The sequence below is a fragment of the Garra rufa genome, chromosome 7, assembly GCF_049309525.1.
Source record: "Garra rufa chromosome 7, GarRuf1.0, whole genome shotgun sequence".
Lineage (NCBI taxonomy): Eukaryota > Metazoa > Chordata > Actinopteri > Cypriniformes > Cyprinidae > Garra > Garra rufa.
Window position 1 is genome coordinate 49731649 of NC_133367.1, and position 19565 is coordinate 49751213.

Genomic DNA, 19565 nt, shown 5'->3' on the forward strand with positions numbered 1-19565 from the left:
ATGATCATCTCTACTGTCTCAAAGTCACATGAGGGTTTCTACTACTGCAAACACACAGAGAGAGGAGAGTCACCCAAGAGCTGGATCTCAGTCAGAGGTGAGAGTCAATGAAACTGTGAGCTGATTTATTTCTTCTTATGTTCTTGTTCAGATATGGTGCTTGATAAAGTGATTGTGTGTCTCTTCTTCAGTGTCTCATTCAGAGTCTCAGATCTCAGTTCTCCACATACTCAGTTCAGTTCTGGCACTTTCTCCATATTTGTTAGTGACAGTCGTGCTGATGTTCAAATGCTGCAGGATGAGAGGTATTTGTCTGATTTATTACATTATGTTCAATTAAACACCAGATTGGTCAGCATTATTGTTAATACTGTGTAGTTTGTCATCCTTTGGGTTTGTAAGGTGCTTACTAAAGCTGCTCTGAAGCATGTATTTTGAAAATTGCTGTAAAACAAATAAGTTAAATTGAATCCGTCTCGCACCTCCTGTTTTATATTTTACTCTACAAATACATAACTTTCCTCACTGACAAAACACGTAACGTCTTTGTTTTGTCTTTTCTAGTCAAATTTGATTACATATAGTTAACCCTTGTGCATTGTTTCAATTTACAACCTTTCGTTATGTTTCGTGGCTGAAAACAGCCACTACTTTAAACTGCTGTAAAAATGTATCAGATAAATATTTTTTTCAATTTTTTTTGCATAAATCAATTAATCAACCTCTGTCCTGCTCAAAAATACTAAGGCCCGGTTTCCCAGACAGGGCTTAGACTAAGCCAGGATTAGACCATAGTTCAATTAGGACATTTAAGTAATTTTTATAAACATGCTTAGAAAAAAACATTACTGGTGTGCATCTTGAGACAAAACAAAGGCACTGATATATTTTAAAATCAATCAGTGCAATTTTATTTCAGTTTAAACTGCTCAGACTTACATTTTAGTCTAGGACTAGGCTTAAGCCTTGTCTGCGAAACCGGGCCTATATGTTTAAAAAAAAGTCAGGATTTTAACTCTTTAATTGCCAAAGTCCTAAATGATGTCACTGATTTGGGGAAAAAAAACACACAAAATGACTAATTTTCAATATAAAAGGTAATTGTGGCCTGGATTTTTTTTTACCTTTTTAACAGTCTTGGACATGTGAAAGATTAGTAAGAACATTGGCTTTCATGCATTGTTAGTTTTGGCGCAGCATCAGATTTTCATTTTTTCTCCCTCATTTATTGTTTGTGGCTGTTTTTGCCCCATTGACTTCCATTATAACCACATTTTTTGATTGCAAAGCCATGACACCATATAATGCTGAATTCTTGATTGTTTGTGGTTTTCCCTGTTGGGAAGGGGTCAAATTTGTAAATTGTACTGTTGATTATCAGTTGGCCCCATTAACCCTTTAGATAGGCCTTTGCAAAAAAAAGCTTAGTTTTACATAGAGTTCTATGGAGTATAACGGCATATTATAGTGTGCGTGTGTGTATGTGTGTGTGAGCGTGTGAAAGTGTGTGCGAGTGTATGAGAGTGTGTGCGAGTGTCTGTGAGTGTGAGAGAGACCTCTGTGCACCTTGATACATCTCTGAAAATCAAAAAAAGCACCTCAGCTCTCAAAACTATATGGTAAACAAATACATAAATATACTTTCTTTATTTTTGTTTACTCCATGTCGTTCTGAGAGCTGAGGTGCTTATTTTGATTTTCTCAGGGGTATCAAGGTGCACAAAGGTCTCTCTCACACTTTCACACACTTTCACTCACTTTCACACACTCAAACACACACATGTTTGTTTTTGTGAATTGTGGGGACATTCCATAGACGTAATGGTTTTTATACTGTACAAACGATATTTGCTATCACCCTACACCTTCCCTACACCTAAACCTAGCCCTCACAGGAGACTGTGCATATCTTTACATTCTCAAAAAAACGTATTCTGTATGATTTATAAGCCTTTTGAAAAGTGGGGACATGGGCAATGTCCTCATAAGTCACCCTCTCCTTGTAATACCAATGTCATACCCATGTTATTACACCAATTTGTGTCCTGATATGTCACAAAAACAAACACACTTAGACACACACACACACACACACACACACACACACACACACACACACACACACACACACTATAATATGCCGTTATACTCCATAGAACTCTATGTAAAACTAAGCTTTTTTTTTGCAAAGGCCTATCTAAAGGATTAATGGGGCCAACTGATAATAAACAGTAAAATGTACAAATTTGACCCCTTCCCAACAGGGAAAACCACAAACAATCAAAAATTCAGCAATATATGGTGTCAAGGCTTTGCAATCAAAAAATGTGGTTATAATGGAAGTCAATGGGGCAAAAACAGCCACAAACAATAAATGAGGGAGAAAAAAAAGAAAATCTGATGCTGCGCCAAAACTAACAATGCATGAAAGCCAATCTTCTTACTAATCTTTTACATGTCCAAGACTGTTGAAAAGGTAAAAAAAAATCCAGGCCACATTCACATTTTATATTGAAAATTAGTCATTTTGTGTGTTTTTTTCCCCCCAAATCAGTGACATCATTAATTAATTTGGCAATTAAAGAGTTAAAATCCTGATTTTTTTTTTTAAACATTTAGTATTTTTGAGCAGGACTCAGGTTGATTAATAGATTTATGCAAAAAAAATTGAAAAAAATATTTATCTGATACATTTTTACAGCAGTTTAAAGTAGTGGCTGTTTTCAGCCACGAAACATAACGAAAGGGTAGTAAATTTGCCCACAGTGTACTGTTGAGTTTTTGAAAAATTTCAAAGCATTTTCCCAAAATATGTATCAAAATAAGATTAGTCACCAAAAACATTCCATTTGCTTTAACAGAGAAAAAGTTGTGGCCAAATTAAGACTCAACAGCACCCCTCAGTGGACGAAAACGTCCCTAACAACACATAAGGGTTAAAAGATGATGGTAGGAAGATTATAAAAACAATAAACAGAGATAAAGAAAACACAAACCTGTTCAAGTAATTGTTTGATTGTTTTGTGTGTATTTAACAGTTGCATCTGTTGATGAGCAAGAAACTGCAATCTGATCTTAATTTGTTGTGATGATGAGAAAACTTCAGCTTCATCCTGGAGTCTCTCAGTATCTCAGTCACAAGTTCAGACTGAAAGTGATTTCATCAACTGGTCAAAATTTTCTGCAGGCCATGCAAATTTGGGCCGTTTTTTGGCCTGACAAAATCTGCACACAAGCTGAATGTAAACATAAGTCTCTCTAAATCCACTCTATGTGCTGAATTAAAGCTGTTTCTGTCAAATTCCTGGGAAAAGCAGTATTGTGATTAAGAACACTTCTTCATTGGTATTACATCGAGCGATAATGAAAACAGAATGCCATCAAATCTTTTCTGAAGACATCTTTTTCCAGTATTTACAATGAAATCGCCTATATTTTTTATGTATTGAATAGATTTAAAGGATGTTATTTTATTATCTGCTTGTAAGCTGCTGTCTGCTCGTTATTTTATGTTCTTTGATAACATTTCAATCAGCTGTATACAACCCTTTACTTCAAATAATGGAATCACCACACTTTGAAGATGTTAACCCTTAAAGATGTTAAATTTTTTTTTTTTTTTCATCACAAATAAATCACTTTTTTTTTTTTTAATGATTGAACACATAAAAGATTAACCATGTTGCAAATGCCCCTCGTTGCAACCGTCCCCACTCTCCCCTACATATTCCTGCAGAGTTTTGCTCCAACCTTGATCAAACTGTATCTGAAATCAACCCTATACCCTCATTCACTATTCCCTACATTAGGCCACTAATACAGTTCACTTGAAGGAGAGAATGAAAGCAAGTGAGTGAATTCAGACACTGAGTGCACCGAAAGGACTGGCGTTTTTGCAGAGTTTGTGCTGCTTGCTGTTTAATAATCATTTGAAAGTGGCAGCTGGCAGCTAAGATGAAAGAATTTCTCTTGAACTGGAACTTGTCATGAAAAATATGTACAATCCTTAATAAATTTAATAATTAAATAAAATGTACATTTTACATTCTGTAACAAAAGGACGAACCAAGACTATAAAATGCTGGGTTAAAAAAAAACCTATGCTGAATAAAATATGGACAAACCCTGTGACTAGGTTTAATGTTCAACCCAACCTTTTTTTATTAAATTCAGTCATTGCTTAAAAATGACTATATTTCTTGTTTAAAATGAACCCAAAATAGGCTGTAAATGATCAACACCTCAGTATTGTGGTACATTATAAAACAGTATGCAATAATAATGTATTTTGTAATTTAATTCAAATTATTAAACGGATGCCACCTTATTGGGATAATAAATCTCTCCCTACACCTACCCCAACTCTAGCCAATATTTATTGTCAATTTTTCAATTATCTCTTATTTTTTATTGAAAATAAAGGCTTTTCTGATGTAATGGGATTTGAAAAGGGAGAAAAAAAGGTCAGCAAAAGTCAGATTCAAACTCGATCAATAAATTAACCAATAATTTACCATTTATTCATAAGCTGAAAAATAATAATTAAATAATAAGCATTTTCTAAGTGCTTAAGAATAAATGTTCATCTTTTGATTATTGCTGATGCCTCTAATAATTAAATTGTACTCAAAAGTCTGTAAAATGATTGGCATTAACTAAATGACATAAATGTATGTAAAATTACAAAAAAATTATCAGTAAACAATACAATAATAAAACTGTCAGATGATAAAATGGTCAAATGACTGGCAACAATAGCTTCCTCCTTATTATAACACTGTTATTTTACAAGTGTTTCCTGAATTATTATGATCAAACACATTTACTGTATAAATAAATGAATAAAACATCAGCAACAGAACATTAAACACTAACAGATCTCTCTAGATCTCAGCATCTTCACTCATTACAAACCAGTCTGACTTTATTTCTTTAATACAAAACTTATTATTGAGAATTAACAGCGGTTTCAGTGTTGCAGTTCAGTTTAACAACACCCAAAGTACAGCTGTGAGGAAAGTATATTCAGGTGTTTTAACTTGGAATAATAAAGAATAAAGATTCAATATTAGGAGACTCAAACTCCTCCTTGTCAGGTGACACATGAAAGTGAAACTATTACAGCAGGATCTGTTTTGTCATATGAGGAAGTAAACTACGTTAAGAGAGAAAAACACAGTGAGTATCACAATTTCACAATCATCTTTGATAGACAAAATCAATCCTGAGACTGGTTTAAAGTACAACATTAAACATAAAGTACAACATTAAGCAGCTTTAGATATTTTTTTAAGTAATTTAAATGACATTAGAAGAGAAAAAACAGGGTCTGTAAATGGTCAGATTGCACCTTTACTTTCATTTTAACACAGTGCTTGTCTGAATTTGTTACGCTGTTTATGAATAATTTGATTCTGTGTAGATAATGTCAGTATGAAATAGTTTTTCATGAGTGCAGGTCATTACTGTGAACTGACTGTTGAGACAGAGCTGGATTTGAGGAAATTAATTTCTGAGATGATTCATAACTCACTCTGTGGATCAACATCTGGATCTGCTTTTAGATGAAACCATGGCCTCCAGAATTAATCTCTCTGATGAACATGAAAGAAAGAAAAAGACTGTCAAGAGGTGAGACAACTTAAATTTTTTTGCATTTTTAATGCTCAGAAACAGTAAATGTGTTTCTGTCAGAGCAGTGTGAGATTTTCAGAAACAGTTTGTATTGCTGTTATATTTCAGTCTGTGGCAGAATCAATCTCCTGAACCCAGCTGTGTGTCCATGAAGAGTGACACGTCTATGCATACGCCAATTGGATTCAGTTTGGGAGAATCATCTGCTGATCTGAGGTGTTGTTTAATTTACAGTATAAGAAATATATGATATTCATTCATTTACTGATGTGCATTAAATACATTAGTATATTTACAAAAATGTTCAATATTTGTTTAACTACAGTCAAAAACATAAAGGACCAGAATCACAAACAGCAAAGAAGAACTTAGACTCCATTTTCAAGGTTGGTTTTGTGTGTGTCCATCCCAAAACAATAATCCTCTGGGTAAAATTATTTAAAAATTATCTGTAAAATCGTCTCTGGAATAGTCACATTTACTTCCCTACCCAAAAAAAGTATTAAGAAACTGAGAAATCTGTGAAATTTTCTCTTTAATAGTCATATTTACTTTCTAACATGTAAGATATTAGGTTACTAAAGTAGAGAAGATGAATCCATATGTAACCTGACTGCTGCACAAAGATGAACATCAATCTAGCAAACAGACAATCCAGTCAAACTCCCTCTTTTAACCTCAGTATCTGTAGACGCTGATGTTTGATCATACAGTGGAAGTTATTATCAGATGTGAATAATTCAGTGATGTTTATAAGTATTCATGCTCTAACTCTTGTGTATTGATCCTTTGGTTCACCTTCTCTGTGACTGAATGGATGTTTATTGTTTGAATATTTACTATGATTTCAGGAGATTGAGCACAGAATCGTCTCTGAGTTAAAGAGTTTTAAGAGACTACTGAGTCCAGATTACCCAGAATGCTCTGAAAGAGACCATTATGATGATGAGGGTCATAACAGAGTCAGAGAGGGGCTTCTGAAGATCACACTGCTCATCCTGAGGAAGATGAACCAGACAGACCTCGCTAACACACTACAGACCAGTAAGAGCTCTGGATCAGCAGATTATAGCCTGTATTTTTATGATCAACCTTCTGTCTTCAGTCACTAAAGTTCCTGAATGTCACGACACATCTAACATATCAAACCTAAAAATACATTTCTAAAATATTGCTCTGCCGATAACAACAGTTATTTCCTTTGCTCAGAACTGATGCCTGTGTATCAACAAAAACTCAAATCCAGACTCCAGGACAAATATCAGAGAATCAGTGAAGGAATGTCCAATCATGGAGACTCAACACGTCTGAATGAGATCTACACAGAGCTCTACATCACAGAGGGAGGCAGTGGAGAGGTCAATAATGAACATGAGGTGAGACAGATTGAGACAGTGTCCAGGAGACCAGAGACACAGGAAACACCAATCAACTGCAATGACATCTTTAAACCCTCACCTGGACAAGACAAACCCATCAGGACTGTGCTGACTAAAGGAGTCGCTGGAATTGGAAAAACAGTCTCTGTGCAGAAGTTCATTCTGGACTGGGCTGAAGGAAAAACCAATCAGGATGTTCATTTCATATTTCCACTTCCTTTCAGGGAGCTGAATTTGATACAGAAAAATCTCAGTCTTGTGGATCTCCTAAACCACCTTCACACAGAAACCAAAGAATTTAAGTCGTCAGATTATGAAGACTACAAAGTCATGTTCATATTTGATGGTCTGGATGAGTGTCGACTACGTCTAGATTTCCAAAACAATCTGAGCTTGTCTGATGTAACAGAATCAGCCTCAGTGGATGTGCTGCTGACCAACCTCATCAACGGGAATCTACTTCCTTCTGCTCTCCTCTGGATCACCTCTCGACCAGCAGCAGCCAATCAGATCCCTCCTGAGTGTGTCCACCAGGTCACAGAGGTACGAGGATTCAACGACCCTCAGAAGGAGGAATATTTCAGGAAGAGAATAAATGATCAGAGTCTGGCTGATAGAGTCGTCACACACATCCGATCATCAAGAAGTCTGTTCATCATGTGTCACATACCAGTCTTCTGCTGGATTTCAGCCGCTGTTCTAGAGAGGATGATGGGTAAAGCAGAGAGAGCAGAGATTCCCAAGACTCTCACACAAATGTTCACACACTTCCTGATCTTTCAGACCAAACTGAAGACACAGAAGTATGATGGGAAATATGAAATCAATCCTGATCAGGCTAGAAAGACTATTCTGTCTCTAGGAAAACTGGCTTTTGAACAGCTGGAAAAAGGGAACCTGATCTTCTATGAAAAGGACCTGAAAGAGAGCGGCATTGATGTCAGAGAAGTGTCAGTGTACTCAGGAGTTTGTACCCAGATCTTCAGAGAGGAGTTTGGACTGCAGCTGGGGAAGGTGTACAGCTTTGTTCATCTGAGTATTCAGGAGTTTCTTGCTGCTTTATTCAAGCTGCTGTCCTTTTCTGAACAAAACACAGGACTGAGGAATGAGTTCAGGTCACCAATGACCAGTTTACTGAAGAGAGAAGTGGACAAGGCCTTACAGAGTGAGAACGGACACTGGGACCTTTTCCTCCGGTTCCTTCTAGGTCTCTCACTAGAGTCTAATCAGACTCTCTTACAAGGCCTCCTGAGAAAGACAGTAAGCAGCTCTGATATCAATCAGGAAACAGCTGAATACATTAAACAGAAGATCAGAGAGAATCCCTCTCCAGAGAAATCCATCAATCTGTTCCACTGTCTGAATGAACTGAATGATCGCTCACTAGAGCAGGAAGTCCAGACATACCTGAGCAAAAGAGATGTCCTTTGTCTCTCTGGAGTGTCTCTGTCTGCTGCTCAGTGGTCGGCTCTGGTGTTTGTGTTGTTGAACTCAGAAGAAGAGCTGGATGAGTTTAAACTGATTAAATATACTCCATCAGAAGAATGTCTCCTGAGGCTGCTGCCAGTGATCAAAGCATCTAGAAAGGCTGAGTGAGTATTTTACATTGTCTTTGTTTTATTGACATTGTTTTATACGGTATAGGTTTGTGTTTCTCTGTGTTACTGTATATTTTAAGGTCTTTCTTATTTGACACTCAGCTGTCATCATAAAGCGCTCTACTAATGACCTGATGAGTTGAATCAAGTGTTTGATTAGAGAGATTTGTCTAATCTGTGCAAAAAAAAAAAAGTCAAGAATAAATAAATATAAATAAATAAATAATAAATAAATAAAATAATATAATATAATATAATAAAGTCAATATGCCTTTAGGAACAGGGTTGTGACTCTCTGATATTATAAATATTGGAATTGGGATCATTACCAATCACTTAAAAGTTACATTCAGATTTCTTGAAAAAAAAAAAAACACTTAAATTCAATCTAATAATTCATAAGTTATTAGCAGAGGTGGAAAGAGTAATAAAATATGCTACTCAAGTAAAAGTATTGTTACTTCAATGAAATTTTACTTAAGTACAAGTAAAAGTACTGTCCAAAAATTATTTTTATTATTTATTTATTTTTTGCTGGGTGGGGGATTCAAACAAAACAAAAAAACAAGGGGATATTCTCAACCTGGTTGTTTTTATTTGAGGAAACAACTTTACAAATTAAAGTGCAATAAAAACAAATTAATAAGATACAATAAAAAAATAACCATATAAAACATTTAGGGAAATTTTTTGGCAAATAATCCCATAAAACTTTAAACATCACAACCACTGAATGTTGCATAAACTGTGAATTCAGTAGAGCAGGGGCTCCCAACCTTTTTTTTACTGCGGGGCCCCCCTCCTTCTCCGTTCAATTTTGCAAGGCCCCCCTATGCCAGACATGTCCTCTTATTTATTATTGTCTTATTTATTTATTTATTTATTTACTTCCGCAGTAAAGAGAAAAGTGTTTATTTTTAAGTCTTTTTTATTAACCAAAACATTTGTTTTGCCTTACTATTCTTCTACTGCATGTTATATAAAAAAAAAAAACTTAAAATTCAAACAAACTTTAAAATAAAACTTTAAATATACCTTATAACTTTTAAAGAAAACCTCTGCTAAATTCTAACTTTTTAAAATTATATATACAGATTTAAAGCACCTGAATTCCTTACTGAAGACATTCTTTACAACTCCAGAGAACTTTTTCTTAAATAAGTGAACCTGCCTTACCAAACAGGACAGGGAGATGCCAAAAGACCACTAAACCTATCCCTTTGAACTTGACTGACTGAATATCTACTGTTTCCATTAAAAAATTAACACACGAACTCAAACTACAGCAAATACATTATAAATCTGTTGAAACGCATCGATGTGACCGATATAAAGTTGGTTCGACGTTTGACATTGGATGTTTGACAGATATTCAGCCGCGAAAAACGTCAATAGATCCTTAGTGGATGAGTTTAACTGTATAAAAATGAGCTTATTTGTAAAATATCTAAACATAGAATTTGACACAGCTGACAGTTTATTTGTTTAAATCCTCATCAATATGTTGTAACGCATAAAGGCTCTAGCAGCAGCTAGTTCGTGTTTAGGCCAGCTAGGGACCGTCTACAAAGTACACATAAAAGGATAAAAACATTAATGGTTTCCCATCAGAATCTTTTTTTGTTTGTGTTTTTTTTTTTTTTTTTTTTTAGTTAACAAAACAAGAGCAATTTTAGCACCAATGTCTCTGAAAGATATAAAGACAAACACTTATAATGCTCACTTGCATTTCAATAAGAAATACTGTAAACAAGATATGTGATTGTGGTTATATACTATTACTATTAATAAATAAATAAAATGAATGAAAACAAAACAATATTAATTATCATTATCATTCCATAATCCAGTGGTTATGCAGTAGGATTATTCCAGCTCCTTGTGAGAACATTTTAATGTTCATTGTATTCACAGAACTGTGACACCAAAAAGTTGCTATTGAAATAAACCAATAAATAAATTCATATAAACACACTTCTCTATCACCTTCATGGTGTGTCTCTTATTTATGTTTTTATTAGAACATTTTTTTGTTGTTTTTTGTTTTTTCATTTGTTTTGGTCAGACAACTGTAACAGAACACGTGCCATAGAAATTCAACAATTCAGTCAAAGCTGGCAAAAGTGTTGTTTTGCCATTGTATTGACTTGAATTTGAAAATATATCTAAAATATTAAAAAAGTAACCAAAAATATTTATGACACAGTTTTATATGACTACATTAAAGGGTGTGTCTTGTTACAGATTATCAAACATTTTGGTGGTGGTTTTAGCCACAGAACTATAACAGAACACCCCAGCTAGGAATGTTTTTGTTGTAATAATACTCAGAGAACATTATGCTATATGTTCTGCTAATGTTTTCAGTGGCAAGTTTTATTTTAGTTCCCAGAATATTCTCATAAAAGGTTGAATAACATTCTCTAAAAACAATCTACAAATGTTTATTAATAACAACATTATCCTCTAACATTTTAATAGATTTAAGTGGGAACCTTCACATAGGATATTGGATGCACACTCAAATGTTGCTCAGAAGTCAAATTTTTGGTCAAAAGTAAAAACCCAAACTTTGTTTACAAAAGATCTTACTGAGTTTAACAGAGGTTTAAATTTTGATGTATATTTTAAAGTAATAGTTTGGTTTGATGTTACCATTATGGTGAGAAGTGTTTGCTTTAGTTGAGCAAAATTGGACTCCTGGGGTGAGTTCCATAAAACAAGTTTACCAAATAAGTCAGGCTTATTTCAGTTAGTCTGACTTATTTTGTGCCAAATCAAATGACAATAAGTCAGACTAACTGAAATAAGCCTGGCTTATTTGGTAAACTTATTTTCCCTGATTTTATTTTATATTTTTCTGTATTTGCTGTAGTTATGTGTTATGGCAAAAGCTGAGCAAATATGGTTGGATAATAATGATCTGATTATTAGCTAGTCTGACATGCTAGCACTTGATAGTTCTGAAGACAGAAGTTCACCGGAATTTTAATAATAAGCAAATCTTTTTGTCACAAACATCAAGAATCAGTGTATGAATCTCAACAATGGTGACATGCTTTACGCTGCAAAGTATTCTGGCTGCATCATACAAAACTCATGCAGGGCTCCCAGAATGCATTGCGGCATGAAGCATGTCACCGTTGTTGAGATTCATACACTGATTCTTGATGTTTGTGTGTCCAAGCATTCAGAAGCTTGAAGTGATTCATGAATGGTGTGTTGTAAAAATACAGTTTATCTGATGGATATTTATTAAATATAACATAACTTTGTATAGCAGAGATTAAACTCGAGATGTGATCAGATCAGCACGAGATGATATTATTAATATAAGCATTATCTGATCACATTTTCTCTTGCTGTTTTTGCCATAACAATCACAGTTACAGCCACCAAGAAAGAAAAATATAAGAGTGAAATTGCCCCACTAAAGCAAACACTTTTCACCCTAATGGTGACATCAAACCAAACCATTACTTTCAATCAACATCTAAACCTCTGTTCATCTCAATAAACTTGTGTAAATGTATGACGTTCTGGTTTCTAATAAGTGAAGCTGGTAATGCTGTTTTTGGAGTTATTTAATGACGCTGGAGCTTGACATCAAACAAAGATTGGGTTTTCACTTTCAACTAGAATTTGACATCTGAGCAATGTAAGTCCACATCTAGTGTGGTGGGAATCTCTATTAGATTGCTAGAGGATAATGTTCTAACAATGTTATCAATAAACATTTGGAGAATGTTTTTTAGGGAATGTGATCCTACCTTTTAGTTGAATATTATGGGAACTAAAATAAAGCTTGAAAACATTTCCAGAATAGGAAACCTTTCTAGCTGGGACATACTATTGAAAATAAAGCAATACATCATTTTGTTTAAAATAAATACAAGCTTGTATCCCCGCTTCAAAGGCTTTGTCTTGTTACAGATTTCATAAAGAGCATTTTGCAGTGGTTTTCATTGTCAAAAGTGAAGCAGAAGTCACGCTATTGATATTAAAATATATCTTGTGAAACCTTTAAAAGAGTGTCCTGTATTACTGCCCCCTAGAGGAACATACTGCTGTTTTGAATGAGTTTGACATTCAAACTATTTTAGAAATTAATTGAATTGCATGCAGTTTCCATCACAACTTAACAAGCTGTGTCTTGTTACTGGTTTCTAGAAGAATATTTCAATGTTGGTTTTAGTCACAGAATTATAAGTGAACACATGCAACTGAAACTGAATTTCTAATTCAATACATCAATTAGAAAAAAAATTTGAGCACAAAAGAGTCTGTTTTGTTTCTTAAAAAAACACTTTTTTTCTGTTTGAAAAAAAAAGTCCATATATAGTATATTATTTTATTGATACATAATACATTTTATCATATGAGTATGGAACAATACAAATTACAATGTAGCAAATTACAATGTAGCTCTAGATATAAATAAACAAACATACATAAATAGTTCATTATGCATTACCACCACCTAGATAGTACAGTCTAGCACTCTTAGAGAGGCAGTATATTATTCTATTTGTTGTTGTTGTTGTTTGAAAGTTACTATACTTTTGAGTAAAATATTGAGGATGGCCCCATATGTGACCATGGACCACAAAACCAGTCATGAGGTTAAATTTTACAAAACTGTAATTCAATAAATAAGCTTTCTATTGATGTATGGTTTGTTAGGATAGGACAATACTTGTCTGAGATACAACTTTTTGAAAATCTGGAATCTGAGAGTGCAAACAAATCTAAATACTGAGAAAATCGCCTTTAAAATTGTTCAAATTAAGTTCTTAACAATGCATATTACTAATCAAAAATTACATTTTGATATATTTACAGTAGGAATTTTACAATAAATCTTCATGGAACATGATCTTTACATAATTTCTTAATGATTTTTGGCATAAAAGAAACATCTATAATTTTGACCCATACAATGTATTTTTGGCTATTGCTACAAATATACCCCAGCGACTTAAGACTGGTTTTGTGCTCCAGGGTCACATATGTTATTTCAGTGATATGTAATATAGAAAATTTATTCAAACAGGAAATGATACTGCTCAATGAACACTGATATTAATAAATAATAATAATAATAATAATAATAATAATAATAATAACAATAACAATAATAATAATAAACCATTACAGAAGGTATTTAAACAACAAAAAATCATGTTCAATAATTACAATTACTGGATGAGTGCAACTGACAAACATGAAAAATAAGAATTACTGATTTTTTTTTTAAATTAATGAATGAATTAATATATTTATTTATCTATTTAAATTGTTTATTTTGGTGGGTAACATTTATTTATTTTTTATTCTAAGTAACAGTTGGTAAACAATAAATAAATATAAACATTTGCTCACTGTCGTAGAGTACAAAGGGTTCATTTGACTTCACTACTAGGACTTAGTCTGACTTACAGTTCTATGAATATACACAGTTGTGGTCAAAAGTTTACACAACCCTTGCAGACTCTGCTAAATGTTTTTATTTTATTACTTTTTTTAACCAAAATAAGAGGGATCACACAAAATGCATTTTATTTTTTAGAACTGTTCTAAAGTCCCAAAGTAAAACATTTTGCATCAAAGATGTTTACATATAGTCCACAACACAAAGTAATAGCTGAATTATGTCAGAAGCTTCAGAAAAAAAAAAAACAAAAAAAAACTATATGTTTCCCAGAAGACAAAATTACTACCCAAAGAGTTTATGAGACCTGTAGAATGTAGATGTTTATATGTTTAAGAATAGTGGACAGTTTAACTACTCAAGACAAATAAAGGGAAAAAAAGGAATTTACAAGATTTAACTCAATAGCGTGTGTCCTGAATGGCGTATGACAGTAAAACCTGAATTTAAAATGTTAATTTGGGAATCATAAACAAGACACACTTTTTGAAGTTGAAATAGAATACTGTATTGATTTTAAATAAATGCATAAGTTTGAATGTCAAACTATTTATTTTAAACTACTTCTTGCATTGGTTTAATTTTCAATAGTATTTGTTCTATTATAGTTCTGTGACTAAAACTACCATCAACATGTTTTTCTAGAAACCAGTTACAAAACACAGCCTTTGAAGTTAGGATAGAAGACTATATTGATTATAATTAATTTATTATTTTGAATGGCGAAACAGCATTATGTTCCTCTAGGGGGCAGTAATACAGGACTCTCTTTTAAAGGTTTCACAAGCTATATTTTAATATCAATAGCGTGACTTCTGCATCACTTTTGACAATGAAAACTACTGCAAAATGTTCTTTATGAAATCTGTAACAAGACACATCCTTTGAAGCTGAGACAGAAGCTTGTATTTATTTTAAACTAAATTTTGTAATGCTTTCATGTGCAATAGAATGTGTCTTATTATAGTGACAAGATTGAAACCACCACCAAAATGTTCTTCTAGGAATCAGTAATAAGACACACCCTTAAGATTTGAGGAAATAAAACTGCAATCATTTTAAATGAATTTATTTACAGATTTGAATTGAATTCAATAGCATGTATCCTGATTTACACATGACAGTAAAACTTACATGGAAATGCTCTTTTAGACCCAAGGAACAAGACACAGCCTGTGAAGTCGAGACAGAAAACTGTATGCATTTTAAATGAATTTATTTAAATAGTTTGAATGTCAAACTCAGTCGAAACAGCAGTATGTTCCTCTAGGGGGCAGTAATACAGGACACTCTTTGGAAGGTTTCACAAGTGATTTTTTGATATCAATAGCGTGACTTCTGCATCACTTTTGACAATGAAAACTACTGCAAAATGTTCTTTATGAAATCTGTAACAAGACACACCCTTTGAAGCTGAGACAGAAGCTTGTATTTATTTTTAAGTAAATTATGTAGTGCTTTCATGTTCAATAGTATGTGTTCTATTATAGTTACATGACTGAAAACAACACCAAAATGTTCTCCTATGAATCAGTAATAAGACACATTCTTTGAAGTTAAGATGGAAGAACATATGTACTTTACATTGATTGACCTACTCGTTGATATTTTAATATCATGTGCTGTGTTGTAGTTTTGTGAATAAAACCAACATTGAATTGTTGGTCTATGAACCAGTAATAAGACACAACCTTTGAAATTGATCTGGCAAAACTGTATGTTTCAAGAATGAATGTGTTAACAGATTCAAATTGAATTCAATAGCGTACATCCTGATTTACATTTGATAGTGAAAGATGGCTGTAAATATTGATCTTTGAACAAGTAACCAGACACACCACCTGGAGTTTACATATCAAACTGTGTGCATTCTAAAATTAATTCATTTAAACTCCTGAATGTCAAATTTGGTCAAAACAAGTTCGGTATCTTCCTCTAGGGGGCGGTAAACTGCACAATATTTGTCATGCTTTAGGAGCTTTTACTCAATGGTTTCATTTCAATAACTTTTGTTGCGCTATAGATCTGTGAATAAAATATATATCTAAATGTTCTTTTATGAACCAGTAATAAGACACAACCCTTAAATTTGAAATTTATGTTTTATACATTTCACAAGTGAAGCATTTAGATGAAATAATTGTGCTTTTTGCTCTGCGTTTTGCACTTTGCAGACGGTCCCTATCCTGCACTATTACATTATAAACTCTATCAGTTACAATTCCTTAAGGCAGATTAAAACAAATAAAACATATTGTGTGTTCTCTTCTACATTTGCAAACAGTTAGAACATAATATGTTTCTTGTCATTGTGCTCAATCGTTAAAGAACTATTGAAGATTTCCAAGGCTGAATCTCTGACAAATGTCAAACGTCAAACGTCGAACCAACTTTATATCGGTATCGATGTGAAGGTTCGACACAGACACAATCATTGAACTGTCAGTGCGCGCCTGATGCTCATAAACACAGAGCCTCACTCCTCTTCTATGGGTGAGCATTCATTATAAAACACTCACAGGACAATAATTTGGACAACTAGGCAAAAGTTTTGAGGCAAAAATACGATAGGGACCAGAGCCCAGAGAACGCGCATAGTTTGTGAATCAATAGCGGACTTATGCGTGCAGAATGTACGACTCTGATATACACGAGTGTTATACATTAGGCACGCGCAAGTTTGTTACCTTGACATTAGCGCGACGGTTTACTTCATACATGCAGCCGAGAGATGTAACTCTGCAAAACTGTCCGTCTCCATCTTTCTTGAGTTAGCGCTGCGTTTGTTCTCCCGCTCACCAAACAATCAGTAGTTTCCGGTGCGCGATCCCCTCCTTCCCTCCACACACATTATCAATGAAGGGCTATTGAGCACTCCAAGGCTACGTACAATCCGTTTAGTATTTGAATAAAAGTTATGTTTTTCGTTCTGCTAACAGCTGTATATCCGGTACAAGAAGCAGAATTTCAGGAGTGATAAATCCCTCATGAATGAAGGATTAATTTTCGAATATGAGAAAAATATAATTTCTCAGAACAGCAGACTACAGAAAAATATTTGAATTTTCGTGTCAAAATATACATTTTTTTTAAATGCAGTTGCAATTATTTATAATGACTAAATCTAGGAATTCTTTTACTGCACATAACTTTTTACCACAACAAGAAAAGTAAATAGTTTTGCAGCACTGCAGCAGTTATTTTACGTTATTTTATGATAAAAACACAGTATGACATTTTTATAAATATATAAAAAAAAATAACAAATAATTTCACAATGCTGAAGTCAGACCAAATTTTAATAAAAAAACTGCTCATGTGAACATGTGTGTAGCACCTTTTTTGTATCATGATTTAAAATGCCGTGTTTAGTTCTAATTTTCAATTTATTATTATTTTTTTTAACTGCAAAAACAGTTTCATTGCCAGAAAAAAAAAATATTTATGGCTGGTAAATTCTCTCAAATCACCAAAAAATGTTGTTTGTATCATGAATAAAATGGCAGATATGGCAAAAAGTTTTAGGCCCTGCTTGTAAGTGTAGAAATTACAACAAAAGTATTGTAATTCCCCTACTGTAGAATAAGAGAAAATAACATACTAGTGAAATACTCATTTTTATTTACTTTACAGAATTGTTTTCATTGTTTCATTGTTTTCCAATATTACTGTCGTTGGAATAATACTATAAAATTATTATTATTATTATTATTATTATTTTTATTATTATTATTATTATTATTATTATTCTTTTTTCAAATTATTTTTTATTCTAATTTAGACTGAGACACTATATCACAACTAATAAGAGGATTAAGTCCCCTTTAAACCTCAAGATCAAGTCAATTCACCAGCTTTTTTCTTTGTTTAGTTTTCACACTGAAACTGTATTGGAGCTCTGAATTGTGAACTCTCAAAGTGCACCAGATAGATGAATTTACCTGTAAAATGTACAAAATTTTCTTACGGGGGAGCATGCTCCCGGACCCCCCTAAAGACACTGTGGGAATACTCACTCCAAGCTGAACTCAAAAGTTGGCAGCCCTGGGTTACACATGACATGTAATTCGTTGTAAGTAAATCTAAGGGGCAGTCTTTGGTCTCATTAATCTATTATTTGTTCCAGAGAAGAAGATAGTTTATGTAGCATGTTTATGTCAATTCAATGCTGTATATCAGAAAGCTGCCTTTACTCTTTTCTAGCAACTTTTTGATAGCTGTTTTTGTTGTTGTTGTTTATTAAATATTATTACTCAATAAATAAAAAACTATATTTTAAATAATGTATTTAATAATAAGTGTTTAGTATTAAGAAGCCTGTGTTCGTGATGATGATTTTAGTTAACGTTACATTGTTCCGCCTTTAGATGGCGACAAGAGACTGTTTTATGAGTGAACAGTTAAAAGTGACTTTGGGACTTTTAAACTGAAAATTTAAGCGGAAGTTATGTTTAGCTTCAACAACAGTTTGCCACAGCGAATAAATGGACTGAGCAGCAAAATCACCTTTAACAGAAGAATGGATGTTAATATTTTCTTCAGTAAACTTTTAAACTAATGTCATATGATCGTGAATATGAATAATGAATCAGATGCAGGTCCGTTAATCACTTGCTCAGTCCATCTCTCTCTCTCATAATACTCAAACATGATACAGTGAGGTTTTAATACAGTAATCATAGGCTTTTAATGAAGCAACTCAACTTTCCTTCGTTACTAGTTCTAAACTGACGTTTTGGAATTAGTGAGATTTGTAATATTACTTGCATATCATTGCTCTTTTGTTGATTCTGATTGCTTTCATTTTCCTCATTTGTAAGTCGCTTTGGATGAAAACGTCTGCTAAATGACTAAATGTAAATGTACTGCTGCACAATAAACGGGCTGAATACAAATTAAAATATAGTTCAGGGTTAAGACTCAAGTCATTTTGGGGAATATTTATGGGAATATTTGGGTCCTATTTTTTGAGTCAAATCTGAATTAATTTAATTTTGAGTCTGAAGTCTATTAAAATGGGACTTGACTCTGAGTCACTCTCAGTTCCTGGTTTAATAATTGATATCTATGATATGTATTACATCTGTGTTTATCAGCAATTACATTAGACACATGAGTCCAGCACTAATAACTCATCTTTAGTTGTTCTGTTTATTCTCTGCAGTCTTTCCAGCTGTCCTATTACACAGAAAGGTGCTGCTCTGATTTCTGCTCTACTGGAGGATCCACACTGTAAACTGGAGAAACTACGGTGAGTCTCATCACATCTCAGTAACTATAAGGTTTGGAGTAAAAAGTAAAAACTCAGATGTGTTTTCTGTAGCAGTGGTTTTGTTTGCTGCCCTTTTCCCCTCAGTTCAAACCCTTTTTAAATAAATAAATAAATAAATAGTAAATAAAAATAATTAAATTGGCATCTTATTAATTGCAATATTTTGATGAAGCCTTTAGTGTTTGTCTTTAATATCACAGCTACAGTGACTGCTAGAATCTAGAAGTGCTTCTTTCATTACTGCACACCAG

General features: G+C 33.4%; 1 protein-coding gene across 1 annotated transcript; it reads left to right on the forward strand.

The window, feature by feature from the left end:
- On the forward strand, nt 1–19297 carry LOC141338219 (NLR family CARD domain-containing protein 3-like). The gene is made up of 8 exons (XM_073843765.1): nt 1–97; nt 192–305; nt 5565–5631; nt 5743–5850; nt 5960–6020; nt 6486–6678; nt 6844–8605; nt 19207–19297. Exons 1-8 carry the CDS (start codon nt 1–3, stop codon nt 19295–19297), a joined length of 2493 nt encoding a protein of 830 aa, XP_073699866.1.
- Nucleotides 19298–19565: the final 268 nt, after the last annotated feature.

Bases quoted from the DNA above. Each gene is read 5' to 3' on its own strand.
- LOC141338219 (XM_073843765.1), top strand. From the start codon at position 1: ATGATCATCTCTACTGTCTCAAAGTCACATGAGGGTTTCTACTACTGC. The intron at 306-5,564 runs GTATTTGTCTGA...ATCTGCTTTTAG, and splicing joins CAAATGCTGCAGGATGAGAG to ATGAAACCATGGCCTCCAGA. The intron at 8,606-19,206 runs GTGAGTATTTTA...TATTCTCTGCAG, and splicing joins AAAGCATCTAGAAAGGCTGA to TCTTTCCAGCTGTCCTATTA.